We start from the raw sequence: 13,827 nt of genomic DNA, 5'->3' as shown, positions 1-13,827 counted from the left end.
ATTCCAGAAGCTGACTTCTTTTTCCATCATTTAACTACTTCTTACCCAAACACAAAGCAACTGTTAGGGCTGTTTTTCAACAAGTATGAATGGTAGAACCATGTGGTCCTGATCCAAGGTCCAATTTCAAAGTTATAGTTTTTTGGAACCCGGCTGTGAAAGCCTTCGAGAATACATTATAATTTTTTGTTTGGTGCACCCCCCCTTTTTTTGAATTGGCTTATGGAATGCTTAAATTGGGCCGTCACACAATATCTATTGCTGCACACTTGTGCAGTAATCGTGTCACATATCTCATAGTTTCAGATGATATACTTGTGAGAGGTGACTCTCTCTTCCAAACCTGCTGCTGTGCGCTCTATTTCTCCTTTCAGTGTGTTGTCCCATAGTTGAAGAGAGGTAGCAAAAAAGGCCCTTCATAACATTGTGAAGGGACTTCATAAGTTGCAGGCTTATTACCCAAACCAGCCGAAGAAAGACAAAATCTGCAACACTCAAGTCAACAAAGGTTTCTGTTGGCATACACATTTATTCACACACACATACACAAACATTCACCTCCAATTGTGGACTTTCCCTCAGCAATGAATTACAGAGGATTAGAGAAATGTGATATTAGATGTGTTGCCTTAAAGGAGTGTTAAACCTGCACAGCAAACTTGCATTTATTCTGTAAAGGGTGTGTTTACATTTTCCTCTGTTCTCAATTAAAAAAACAATAGATTTTTTTATCTAGCAGTAAATATACACATAGCACATAAAGAAGGTGAACTAGACAGATTATAACCTGTGCTGAATATCCCACTTTACCTAAACTCAAGACGTTTTATATTCCCACTGGAAATATAAAACTTAAAGTTCTGTCGAAATCACCAAATTTTAAAAGTGTCATTATCACAAATAAAAACCACACGCCATGATGGATATTAATTCTTCCCCAACAAATGTAGCACCATTGTGGTCAGCCGGTAATTTACAAAAGGACGGAATGTCTGCCTCCCCCGTCCCTTGCACCCCACTCTAGTTTTAAGCATCTGTGAAAAATTATACCAGTGAAAGAGGTTGGAAAGTCAGGCTATATCGAACAAGGTAGCCATTATTGAACATATAAAGATTCCTATCTATAGGGCTGTAGTCAAGACTCTGAACTGTTTCTAACATTTTGTCAATAATCACACTTATCCTGCCTTCCTTTCCAGTGTTTGTATCGTAAGTATAAAAGATCTCTTCTTTTCTAGTATTGACAGGCCTCGTGGCATATAGCACCCCACATATAATGAAAGCATTGGACACTGATGGCTTGTATTGTTTTGTTTCCCATGTATCAAGCACATCAAGCGATGTTTCATTAAGCTTGCTGATCACAATATTGCCTGTGCTGGCTTCCGTTGAGTAAATGACCCACAACCCACTCTCATCCACAGCAAAATCCATGTCTTGCCATGACACACCTGCATATGAAAAGCGATTGTTAAAAGCAGCATTTGGAAGAAGTTTCCTCAGCACCACAGTGTTTGTGCTTAAATCTAGCTTAGCTATATTTCCTGAACTATGTTGATTAAAATACATATAATTATTGTAAACAGTTGTACCACTACCCTCACCATACACAATTCTGTATTGCCCTTTCTGTTTGAAAAGCAATAAATCATCATAGGAATCATAAAGTCTGTAATATTCCAAGTATCTTCCATCAGTATTCAGTGGTGCAACCCAGTAGAGTTCTTTTTCAGGAGTGAGGGGAGACGAATATCTTCCCCAGGTACCATATTTGTAGTCAAATCCCCTCCAGTTCAATTGAATCAGATAGGGCTGGCTGATGTTCAGAATTGTGCCATGACCGCAGTTTCCTGTAATCAACAAAAACAGAATGTTTTTTAAGTGTGGAGAAGGTATTCAAGGAGGGAAACAGTGCATGCGTGTACAGTATAAGGCTCACCACTCAACCTTGAACAATCACTAAGTATTGCTCCTCAAACCCCCTCCAACTCTTAGCAAACCGTTGCCATGCTTGACAGTTCTCATCCAGTCTTCTCCCTCAGCCAGATATCTGGTAAATGCTTCACATGCCTAGAAGAAAGCTTATGGTGCAGTCCTAAATAGCAAAAATCAGTTGAGCTGATAGTAGCCCAGTAAGCTGTGCTAAATCCAAACCCTCTCAACTGAGGAGTGTTGGAAATTCTTTAAGATTGTTACCAATTTGGTCTAACTTTGTGCTGACACAGTGATTGTGTCCCTGGGCTGAAAGGGGCTTAGCTCTGACATAGCTTAAATCCTCCTTCACACCACTCCTTCTACACACACACACACACACACACACATGGTGCACCTTTCAGTTAGGACTGCACTGTGTGATGGTATTCTTTTTCACATGTTGAATGGACACATTATATTCTGAGGAAAACTGACTAGGAGTTTCATGTCCAGAAAATAAGTCAATGTTATAAAATATCTACTTTCTTGTGCCTTCTGTGTTGTCAAAGAAATTGGAGCATAAAAGAAAAATAATGATACGGCTCTTGTCTAATGAGACACACTGTGACTTTTGCAAAAGTGTTGCATATTACTTAATGTAGTGCTATTTCAATATTTTTCAAAAATACAAATATATTATTATAACACCATTTATTACATTTTGATTTCACTACCCTGTCAAAAGGGTAGGAGCTGCTTCCATAGAATCAAGAAAAACAAGACATTTCCTGCCTGCAACATGACATTGAAAAAACAAGGGATATTGAGGAAAGAAGGGGAAAGGGCATTGTTTTTCATCAGGAACGCTAAAATGGCTCTGCTTCCCATTTCCTCTCCTGACATGGCTACTGACCAAGTTTAAGAAGAAGGGGAGGAATGTTTTAAACTTAGACTACTTGTTTTGAAAATCCATTTATTTTTTATTTTCATTATTCACCCACTGCCTTTATGTAAAATGATTACAAATCTCTGTCTTCTACCATGTCACAACTAATTATTCCAGCTTCTCTATTAAGCAAGTAAATCTACTGGAAGGTCACTCTGAGGTACATGGTTGTGAGCCAGATGCCACAGTTACTTTCCAAAGTTGTCTGCTGGGAATTCCTTCCATCACAAGCAGTACTCTCTCCATATTCACTTCTTTTCTTTTGGAAAAAAAAACTGAGAGATTAAGAATGTCCTGGCTTAGAGAGCCCAAGGACTGGCAGCAGCTGCTTCCTATTCCAGGAAAACCTAACTAGTTTCTCTCAGGGTCCCAGGGAGAAATATTTCCTCAGCATTGTCAGGACTTCATAAATGGCACTGATGTATGCTTCTCTTTATTTGAAGCATTTCTTAACATCAAGGGAAGAGCACAGCTGTATGTCTGCTGTTCTTTGGTATCTCAAAGGTATCTAAAGCTACAGATGTCTAGTGCTGAGGCTGGACTGTATTCTCACCCATCTGTGCAAATGAAGAAGCCAAAAAAAAAGCACATAGACCAAACAGTTGAAATGTGAACCCAGGAACAGATTTCTGCATCTGTTCCTGAGTTCTATTCTACATCTTGCTGCTGTTTCTGGGCAATTTGTCCAATACCTTTGATTTAGTAATAAAAGCCCAGCCAGGAGAATCCTCCAAATACTTATTTTTCTAACACTAACTAAAGAAACATGGACAGTTCTGGCCTATCAAAAGGACAGGTGTATCATTGACATTCTTTTCAGTACAGCAAAAAAATATAAATATAATGGTCAAGTTATCTTAGAAGTATTTAAGAACAGTAGTGATGTTTTAACATGCGAATATTAAAGCAAAGCAAAGTGTGCTGCTTATATACCGCCCAATAGTGCTTCAAGCACTCTCTGGGCGGTTTACAAGTTAGATATGCAGGCTACACTGGGTATTCATTTTACCGACCTTGGAAGAATAGAAGGCTGAGTCAACTTTGAGCCGGCTACCTGGGATTGAACCCCAGGTCATGAGCACAGTTTTAGCTGCACTACAGCAGTTTAACCACTGCACCACGAGGCTCTATTAGTTATGCTCTAATCCAATTAGGAAATAGACCTAAGTATTTTTTTTTTAAAGTATATTGATCAAGATCATCCCTTGGGAGCAACTAAAATAGAATGCACATGTTCAATCAATGCCTTTTATAGTAAGAAACTGAAAAGCCAATAACAATTCCATATCTTATCCTTATTGGCTGGCGTTGTGAATACAAAAGCCAATAGGTATGTATGAGAAGAGATGACATGGAAAAATCGTCAATAAATTATAGAAGAATTAGCTGCAGGTTTTCTTCACTCTGAGCACCAGGTCAATTTTCCATACAACTTCCAATAGACATTTATCCTAGCACATATGTGATCAATTCTAAATGCAATTTCAGAAATATTTATGAGAAGTCCCTGTTCTCAGAAGAGGAAGTTAGATTTATAATCTAACCTTTAGATTTTAAAGTATGGAGGACGTGACTGAGAATTTGAATGCACACTCTCTGCATTCTGAGGGACAAATTCCTCGTGAGGTTTAATACCTAGCCTGCAGCAATGTTTCATTAATTAGAGGCATCCTATATATATGAGAGGGTTAATTCTTAACAAGATCACACATAGTATGGAGAAGATTTCACTCCTTCACTCCTAAGTCATACCACTCTCCAGAAAATGCAGAGAGAGAGAGAGAGAGAGAGAGAGCTAGGAAGTTAGGGGCCAAAAAAATTCCCATATGCACTGATGGGGAGGATGGGTTCCCCCCCCCCTCAGGATTCCTATCTGGGTAAAGATTGTTAATTTGAAGAATCTTTGCTAGGGAAAGAAGGTGTAAATCTTTTCCCAGTCACAACAATTTTACCCCCTTTTAGTTACTGAATGAAATTATAATTACATCGGATACATATTAAACATGGAGTTTGTCTCTGAGTCATCACTAATGTGCAATAGAATAAGGTATTAAAAATTCTGAGAGGAATGGACTGTACTATTTCAGACTTGAGGTGGGAACACTTCAGTCTTGGATGCCCCCATGCAATATTCTTACCTCATGGTACTGCATGCATAAGTCAGGTTTTTAAGATACCTATTTTTGAGGAAGACAGCATGTGTTGAAACACATTCAGCACACTTCCAATATAGATTTCTTTTCATCCTGAAGTTATCAGCATGCTAGTGGGCTGGTGACTTACATTTGTCTCATTGAGTCACAACGTGTGCAGGGCCAATTTACATTCACCAAAGGTAGAGCTGCACCTTATGATCAAGATGGGCCTTCTGCCAGAATTAGCTTCCTCTGTGTCACATTCTCACCTTGTTTCCCCCTCATACTTCATGTCAGGAAGCTGTCACTAAATTCATTTCTTTGCCCCCATCTACTGTCAATAGCAAATGACAGTAAGCAAGGGGTTGGGGAAGCCCTTGGTGGCATCATAGCATGGTCAGTGATTTTACAAATGACAGGTGTGAGGTGAGGAAAGAACTTGGTATAAAGATGCCATTTTCAGCAGATAGTCTTACACACACGTCCCAAATCCCACTTCCATAATGAAAACTGTGTAAGTTGTGCTGGCAAATTGCTGCTCATTAATGAGGTGGTGGTCGTGCAATCACACAGTTGGGTACGTGCCCAGGAACAGAATCAGCATCTTATTAACGAGCATCAATTTGTCACCATAAGTAGGCCATTTCCTTCATACAACCATAAATCACCAGTAGGATTCTGGACAATGTGTTGCACCCAGCAGGGTCCTTATACACACAGAAGGGCTATTGCTCCAGTGAATACTTTTGTGCACATGAAGAAACTCTACTCTCTCCCCCGTGCTACAGAGCCTCATCTTACACATCCAGGTTCCAACATCAGAGTTCATAAACAGTTGGTGGTGGTGGTACTTCCTAACATTAGGAAAACAGAAACACAGGGTGCAGGGAGTAAGGAGATAAGAGAGGTATTAGGTCAGTGTTTGTACTGAAGCATTACCATATGAAGGACAGGAGGGGAAGCATAATACCACTAAGCCCAGGATGTGAAATCAGGGGGTGAGCAAAGTGTTGCCTTTCCAATATTGTTGAACTGTAACTCCAACCTACCCTGGTAATCCATGGTGAGGAATCCTGGAGGTTCCACTCCAACAACACTTGGAAGGCCACATATTCCCAATCAAAGGACTGAAATTACTTAATTGGTTGCAGAAGAAGTGGGAATCAGCAAAAGCAACTCCTGCTTCCTGCACAGAATCTGCTATTGGATTGAAAATCCTTTTGCAACCTGCTTTGATGTAGCCCAGTGCATGATTTCCCTCACTTTCTTAGTGAAGGTAAGGAATGAGATAGTGGAAACTGGTGGCCCTAATGTCTTGAGGCCAGTGACTCTGCTCCAGGTTTTACTCTGAACTGTAAAGGAGCTCTCCAAGATTCTGAACCTATTTGGGTAGCCTTTCAATGCTCTGTTAAAGTTAGGATTAAAATCTGGAATGGGTTCGACACTCAATGGACATCAGAGCACCAGCCTCCACTAGAATGAGGCCAGATGTCTACTACAAGTTAACTTATCCTTTTGTTGGGTGTTGAGCTGCTATGCTGGTTTTATATTTTCTTACATCTAGCTATCATTGCACCTTTTCCTCTCTTATCCTTGGCATTATTTCCACATGCAGCTTTTATCATCATTCTCTTGCCAGTTTGAGAGATAGGAAATATCCTGGGAAGGAGGGAAAATGAACACATTTCCATTATTTACTCCATTTAATTAGCAAGTTGGATAAGAAAGGGGATGCAGAATGGTGATTTGTAATTTGGAGTTCATATTCATGGGGGGAGAGTAACGGTGAGAGAAGAGGGGATTACCTAAAGCCATTCTGTTTGCTCTTGATTGAAGCAAGATTTGAATTAGAGACTTTTCCAACTCAGAGTTCATACTCTGAATCATTACACAGTCGGTATTGTGTAATCCCTTGGCATAAATAGAATTCTAGAGTATCATATTTACCACCATCAGCACAATACGAAAAAGCCAATACTGATTATAACGGTTTTATGAGCCAGGTTTACTGCTAATGCCTTGCAGCTTACCAGTTTTTTAAATCAATGAGAGCTCTTTATATAGTGGAGATCTAAGGTAATGTTGCGTGCTATAGTAATTTATAGTTTGTCCTTAACTGTCAACACATTCTCTGAATTAGTGCACTGAAATCAGTACTGTTATCTTCAAATTAAATGCTTAATAATAGCTTGCATTAATCTGAAATACCTTGTTTCTGAAAAACCTATACCAAACTGTGAAAGTAGAAAAGTGTCACAGCATGTCACATAGATTTAGCCTGAAATAATTGTTCATGTCATTAAACCAAATACTGATATAGCTCTCTTTTTCAATAACTCATGTAGTGTTTCCTAAATTAAAAAAATCATGTATTCAGCCAAGAGGGTTTTTTATTGGACAAAAAAGTTTTAAAAATCATTTTTCTCTCCTGAAAACTTACTTGCTTTTTATTTATAAAATGATGCATGAGTTATTAAAGTTGAAAGAGGGGTTGATTTAATAATAACAAAAAAACCACTTTGTTATTTAATATCCTTTTGATGCTTTGATTTTTTTTTTAAACCTGGCCTTATAAGCATACTTTTTAATACACATAAAACAATGGTAAAATGGTCAGGAACAGATATTTCTTGTACAAGTTCTGAATACTTTATTACTGTTCGAACTGTTTAATGTAAGTGGCTGCTAGAAGATTGTGAGAGGGTGGCTTAAGCAAACAACCCATTGTCTGCTTTTGTAAACATCAGAAGTAGGGATGGGATGAACCAGAAAACTGTGAACCAGAAAAATTGACAAACCGAGCTAGTTCACAGTTTGGTTTGTGACCCGGTTTGGGGATTCTCTTTTTCACAAAGCAAAATGAAATGTCAAAATTTTCCCTCCTTGGAGCTTCATTTTGCTTTGATAAAACGGGGCGCCCACCTGCCCCCTCTCTTCCCACTGCTCCCGTCACCTCCCTACTTTGCTCCTGCTGCCTTCTCCTCTGCCGCTGCTGCTGCCATCCTGCTACCAGAAGCCAGGCCTGCTGTCTCTGCAAATGCGCCCACCTATCAGCTGCATGGCAGGCACATGCTCAGAGGCTCTGTGACCAGTTTCTCAACAAAAATTTATGATCATGGTTCTCACATTTTTCAGGGAGCATAAGAGATACACATTGTACTCAGCTCTATACCTTCTACATTTGTAATCTGAAAAATGACACTACTGAAGAATCTGCATTGTATATTTAGAAGTGATTTAATGTTCATTCGCCCTTCACAAAGAACAGACTGTAGGAAGAAGAAGAATCAGGACTTGCTCACATTTTAAGGAGGAACCGGTGATTTCTGCAGGTAGATGAGCAGGGAGACATTATGTGAGGTGGGTAGGAATGGTTTTAACACACATCCTCTACCATGGAAAGTGTTAGGCCAGAAACAGACATTAGAAATAGCTTGTATACAGAACTGAGAAGACCGAAGATAAAGCAATGCAAAGCAAAGTGTACTCCTTATATACCACTTCATAGGACTCAAAGCACTTTCCGGGCAGTTTACAATTTAATTATGCAGGCTAGGTATTGCACCACTCCACCTTATGAGCTGGGTACTCAATTTGCTGACATCAGAAAAACAGAAGGTTGAGTCAACCTTGAGACAGCTAACTGAGCCCATCAGGATCGAATTCATGCCATAAGCAGAGTCTTGACTGCAGTACTGCAGTTTAACTACTGTGGCACAGGGCTCTTCAGATAAAATCTGTGTGGACCACTTCCTTCACCCTTTAGAATGTCTGTCAAGAGCCATGCTGACACTCAAGGCCTCACCTCTGAGAGCATAGGAAAGTGTTTGGTATCTCAATCTCCTTCATCTCTTTCCCCCTTCTACACACTGTGGGGGGGATTACACTAAAATCCTGCTCTTTGGGCAGCGGGTGGCTTCCCTAAGCCCATTTGGAACAGTTTATATTTAGAGTTCTAAACAGTGTCAGAAACCTCCAGCAGGCCCCCAGTACTGACTTTGACTTTCCAATGCATGGAGACAATGGGGAAATACAGCAAGGATGTGACAAAAGTGGCAGAACCCCTATGAGAACATATAAAGAGTGATTTCTATCTCTCTCATAACAAAGTCTGGTTAGCCCACTTGTCAAACAACAGTTTCTAGGATATATTGGGATAAGCTATGACAGTTAAAGCAGAATAAAAATAAAACTATCTTAGAGGCTCCGTTGACTCTCTAATGCTTGTATATCATTTAAAGCTTTCCTCACAACATGACTAAAGAAATACATGAAGAGTGAAGGGTAAGCACAATGATGGAAACCAGCCACAAACACATCCTGCATCTATAAGCAACAGCTTCTCAGACGTAGGGCAAAAACTGCACTTCAAGGTCAGATATAGGGCACCTTCATTTGACTCTAAAGTTTATCAGCTTTGTCCTCAGTAATTCATGGATAAGCATAAAACAAATGAGAATGTCGAAGTAGCTTTTTAGATTGATAAATTATGGCAGGCTGTGTAATAATCAAGGCCAATCCTAGCCTTAGAGCTACCTAATGTGGTGTAGTAGATAGAGTGATGGACTATGACTATGGAGACCAGGGTTTGAATCCCCCATTTGGCCTTAGAAAATCATTGGGGAAGTGGAACTAGTAAAGCTTAAATCTCTCACTTACTTTGAAAATCCTGTTAGGGTCAATAAGTTGGTTCCGACCTGAGAACATATAACTATCTTAGCCTAACAATAATAACTTCAGGGACCAACTTCACATGTGTAGAACAGGGCTACTATCCATCCATGTAGTTCTCCATTTTCTTAAGCTAATACATTTTAAACCTGGCCACTGGTTTGTGTCATTATTATCAAGTCTTTACTGTTTCCTAGCATTATTTAGTGCAGATACTAGAGGTCAGATACATATTAAATCTACCTTTCCTTAACACTGATCTCCGATAAAGTAATTCTGTAGTCAAGACAAAAGATTATCAAGGGAAAGAGGATGGGTGGAACACTTAAACAGATGGAAATGTCAATGAATCGCGAAAATGTTCTTCAGTAAATGAGAATGCAATTCGGTGTCTGCCAAATGCTTTTTCCATCTCAGAATGAGCACTGAGATAGAAAAGTGCAGGCAAAATGGAGGACATATTTTGCCTTAACGTTGCTGCAAACTAGGCTAATCCATTCTATTGAGCACTGCCACAAGAGAAGCTTTACAACAGAGCATCTCAGGAGGTGACTTTCTAAAGCTCTGCCATAGCCGTTAAACTTTTTATATTCTCATTAGATTCATAAGCTTCGACAGCTCTGGGATTTCCTAGGCACTCCTCCCGCCTACCAGAAAATTTCAAGGAAAGAGAGAGAAGGGGGAGAAAAGCACTGGAAAGAGGACAAAAAAACCCACAGTTTAATACAAACGTTATAAATATAATATGAACCCAGAGCAAACGGAAGCCAAATGGGCTGGCAGGAATACAGGTACATCTAAGACTGCTGGGAGAATGCAGTTAACTATCTCCACACTGAGCCACCTACTTAGAAATGCAATTACCACAAACCTCTCTACTTCCATTTAAGACAGATACGAAGTCATAGGTGGGTTAAAAAAAGAAACTTGAAAGAATAGATGGGAACAAATATATTCTAATAATTTTATTTGGGCTCTCTCTTATAATACTGGCGTGGCCAGTTTGTGTGTTACACAACTGCTGGATAGCTCAGTGGTTTAGGTCTCTGGTGGCAGAGCCAGAGGTTGGGTGTTCAGATTCCCCTCTGTGCCTCCTTATGGTCCTATGCTTTTCCACATTGAATAACAGGTCGCTGACTCCAGGTTCACTCTGCCTTCCATCCTTTCGAGGTCAGTAAAATGAATACCCAGCTCACTGGGGTGAGATGGAGGCAATGTGTAGCCTGCATACTTGTATACTGCCCAAAGACTGCTTTAATCACTATGGGGTGGTATATAAGCAGCATGCTTTGCTTTGCTTTAGCAACTATTACTAGTGATAGCTCATAATTTGTAGCAACCTGTTACATTACTCATCATATTATACATTGCTTCTTTGTTACTTTTTCCATTTCTTTTTTTAATATCAGCGTCACTCCTTTTTTGAAAAAGAAAAAGAAAAGAAAATTTCATCAGGCCCCCTACCTATCTTCAAGAAAGTGCTAAAGACAGAACTCTTTGAGGAAGTATTCAAAGATATCCTTCCCCTGAGGTAGCTGCGGGATCTTATACGGCCATCATTTGCTTCTTGGATTATCAATTCAGCTTTTAATCTATCGTTCTGATTCAGATTGCTCTGTATTTTGGGATTTTCGTTCATCATAGGGGTAGTTTAGGGTAGTTTATGTATTGTTAACCACCCAGAATAGTGCATGTTACTTAGTTAAACAGTAGAAAAATGTCTGAAATAAAATGAATAAATTAAAATAAAGTTTTGCGAGAAATCCTCTCACGATATCTCCAAAGTATTTTTGTCTATAAAAGTAATGAAAATGTAATATGAAAATGTTCCTTGTTACACAATAAATGTCATGACAATTACCAGTAATTATTTCATTTTGCAAAAGGAATATTGATACTTGGCAGTAGTGGCAACAATTATAGTAAGGGGGTGTTGGTGGAGGTGGAGGGAGGATGGGGGCAGTGTGGTGGTGGTGGGGTGGCAGCAGGGGGCAGTGGCAGCAGGAGTGTGGTTTTCTTTAGCAACCCCCCCCACGAATTGATGAATAAATTCGTTATTCATCGGTTCATGGGGGCAACTTCATGCTTTGTGAGTCGTCAACTTTTGATGTCTCACGAAGTAGGACGACTCGCCAAAATGGTGAGTCATCCCCATCTCTAATCCAGATATATATCAGGAGGCAAATTTTGCCAAGTATTGCCCTTCCTAGAAATTCCTGGCTTGGATGGCTAATAACTTTCTCCTACAAAAAGCAGAGAAAGAAATTAGAGGACTAGCTATCCTTTACTTGATTCTAACCAATATAGACAACTTGATGGAGTAATAGGAACTCTGGGCAACAGTGACCATGTTCTACTAGAATTCTTGATTTCAAAGGAAACCAAAGCAGAGTGTAGCCACACATATATGCTGGATTATTTAAAAGTCAATTTTAATGAACTTAGAACAAAGTAAGGTCCCATGGTAGGGGATCCTAACAAGAAAAGGAGTCCAAGAAGGATAGGAGCTTCTAAAATTCCAAAGCCACAACTAAAAATAATTCCAATAAGAAAAAAAGGTGGGAGACAGCAAAAAAGACCAATGTGGCTTCACAAAAAACTCAGAGAGGACTTGGAAACAAAAAAAAGGGCACATATAGGAAAAATGAGATGATGCTAGTTAGAGACAATAGAAGTAACAAAGAAATATTCTTCAGGCATGTGTGTGCATAGTAAAAGACAAACAAAAGAAACAGCGGCTCAGCTATTCAATGGAGATGGAAAAATGATAACAGAATATGAAGAAAAGGCAGAAATAAATTCCTATTTTAGCTCAGTCTTTTCCCAGAGCCTATGACCCTGCAGACAAATGTGAGGTGCAAGTGGAGGGGACAAGACTGCAGCTTGAGAGTGATAAACAAATAGTCAAGGAATACCTTATTACCGTGAATGGATTCAAATCTCCAGGGCCAGATGAACTGCATCCAAGAGAACTGAAGGAACTGGCTGAAGAACTCTCAGAACCACTGTCCATTATGTGCTTGAAATAATGGGAAACGGGGGAAGGTGTCAGACACCTGGAGGAGGGCTAATGTTGTCCCTATCTACAAATGGGGCAAAAAGGAGGAACCTGGGAACTACAGACCAGTCAGCCTGACTTCAATCCCTGGGAAAACTCTGGAACAGATTATGAAGTGGTAACTCTGCATGTACCTACAAACCAAGCAGTACTAACTAGAAGCCTACATGGATTTATCAAGAACAAATCCTTCCAGTCTGATTTGATCTCCTTTTTTGATAGGGTACTCCCACTGCCTTTTAGATAGTGGGAGTGCTGTAGACAGAGTGTATCTTGACTACAGCAAAGCTTTTGAGAAAGTGCCCCATGATATTCTGATTGGCAAGTTAACTAGATGTGAACTAGATAGAACAACTGTCAGGTGGATATAGACACAAAACTTTTCCAGTGGTGAAGACCAGAAGGGATTGTGAAGAGCTCCTGAAGGATCTCTCCAAACTGGGATAATGGGTGGCAAAATGGCAAATGCATTTCAGCATAAGAAAATGTAAAGTAATCCACATTGGGGGGGGGGGGAAATCAAAACTTTAGTTGTCACTTAATGGGTTCTGAGCTGTCCGTGATGGATCAGAAAAGAGATCTTGGTGTGCTGGTGGACAGCTTGGTGAAAGTGTCAACCCAGTGTGTGGCAGCAATGAAGAAGGTCAATTCCATGTTAGGAATCATTAAAAAGGGGGTTGAAAATAAAACAGACAACATTATAATGCCATTGTACAAAACGCTGGTAAGGCTGCACCTGAAGTACCTTGTACAATTCTGGTCTCTGCACCCCAAAAAAATTAACATAGTGGAACTGGAAAAGGTGCAGAAGAGAGTGACTAAAATGATGACTGGTCTGGGGCACCTCCCTTATGAGGAAAGGCTAATCTTTTGGGGCACTTTAGCCTAGAGAAAGGCACCTGAGGGGCAACATGATTGAGTCATATAAAATTATGCAGGAGATGGATCAAATGAATAGAGGGAAGCTCTTTTCCCTCTCATGCAATACCAGAACCAGGGGATATCCAGTTCAATTGAGTGTTAGGAGAGTGAGAACAGACCAAAGAAAATATTTCTTTGTGTTGTTAATCTGTGGAATTCCTTGCCACAGGATGTGGTGATAG

At 39.8% G+C, this 13,827-nt stretch overlaps 1 protein-coding gene across 1 annotated transcript in view; it reads right to left on the bottom strand.

Moving 5' to 3' along the window:
- Nucleotides 1-509: 509 nt before the first annotated feature.
- OLFM4 (olfactomedin 4) overlaps nt 510-13,827 on the bottom strand; it is a 30,158-nt gene continuing 16,840 nt past the window's right edge. The window contains exon 6 of the mRNA XM_020777650.3: nt 510-1,850. Coding sequence (XP_020633309.3) covers nt 1,045-1,850 — 806 coding nt within the window. The 3' untranslated portion in view covers nt 510-1,044. The remainder of the gene's footprint in view (nt 1,851-13,827) is intronic.

This window comes from Pogona vitticeps, chromosome 3, assembly GCF_051106095.1.
Source record: "Pogona vitticeps strain Pit_001003342236 chromosome 3, PviZW2.1, whole genome shotgun sequence".
In the NCBI taxonomy this organism is placed as follows: domain Eukaryota; kingdom Metazoa; phylum Chordata; class Lepidosauria; order Squamata; family Agamidae; genus Pogona; species Pogona vitticeps.
This window is presented reverse-complemented; position numbering and strand designations above follow the sequence as displayed.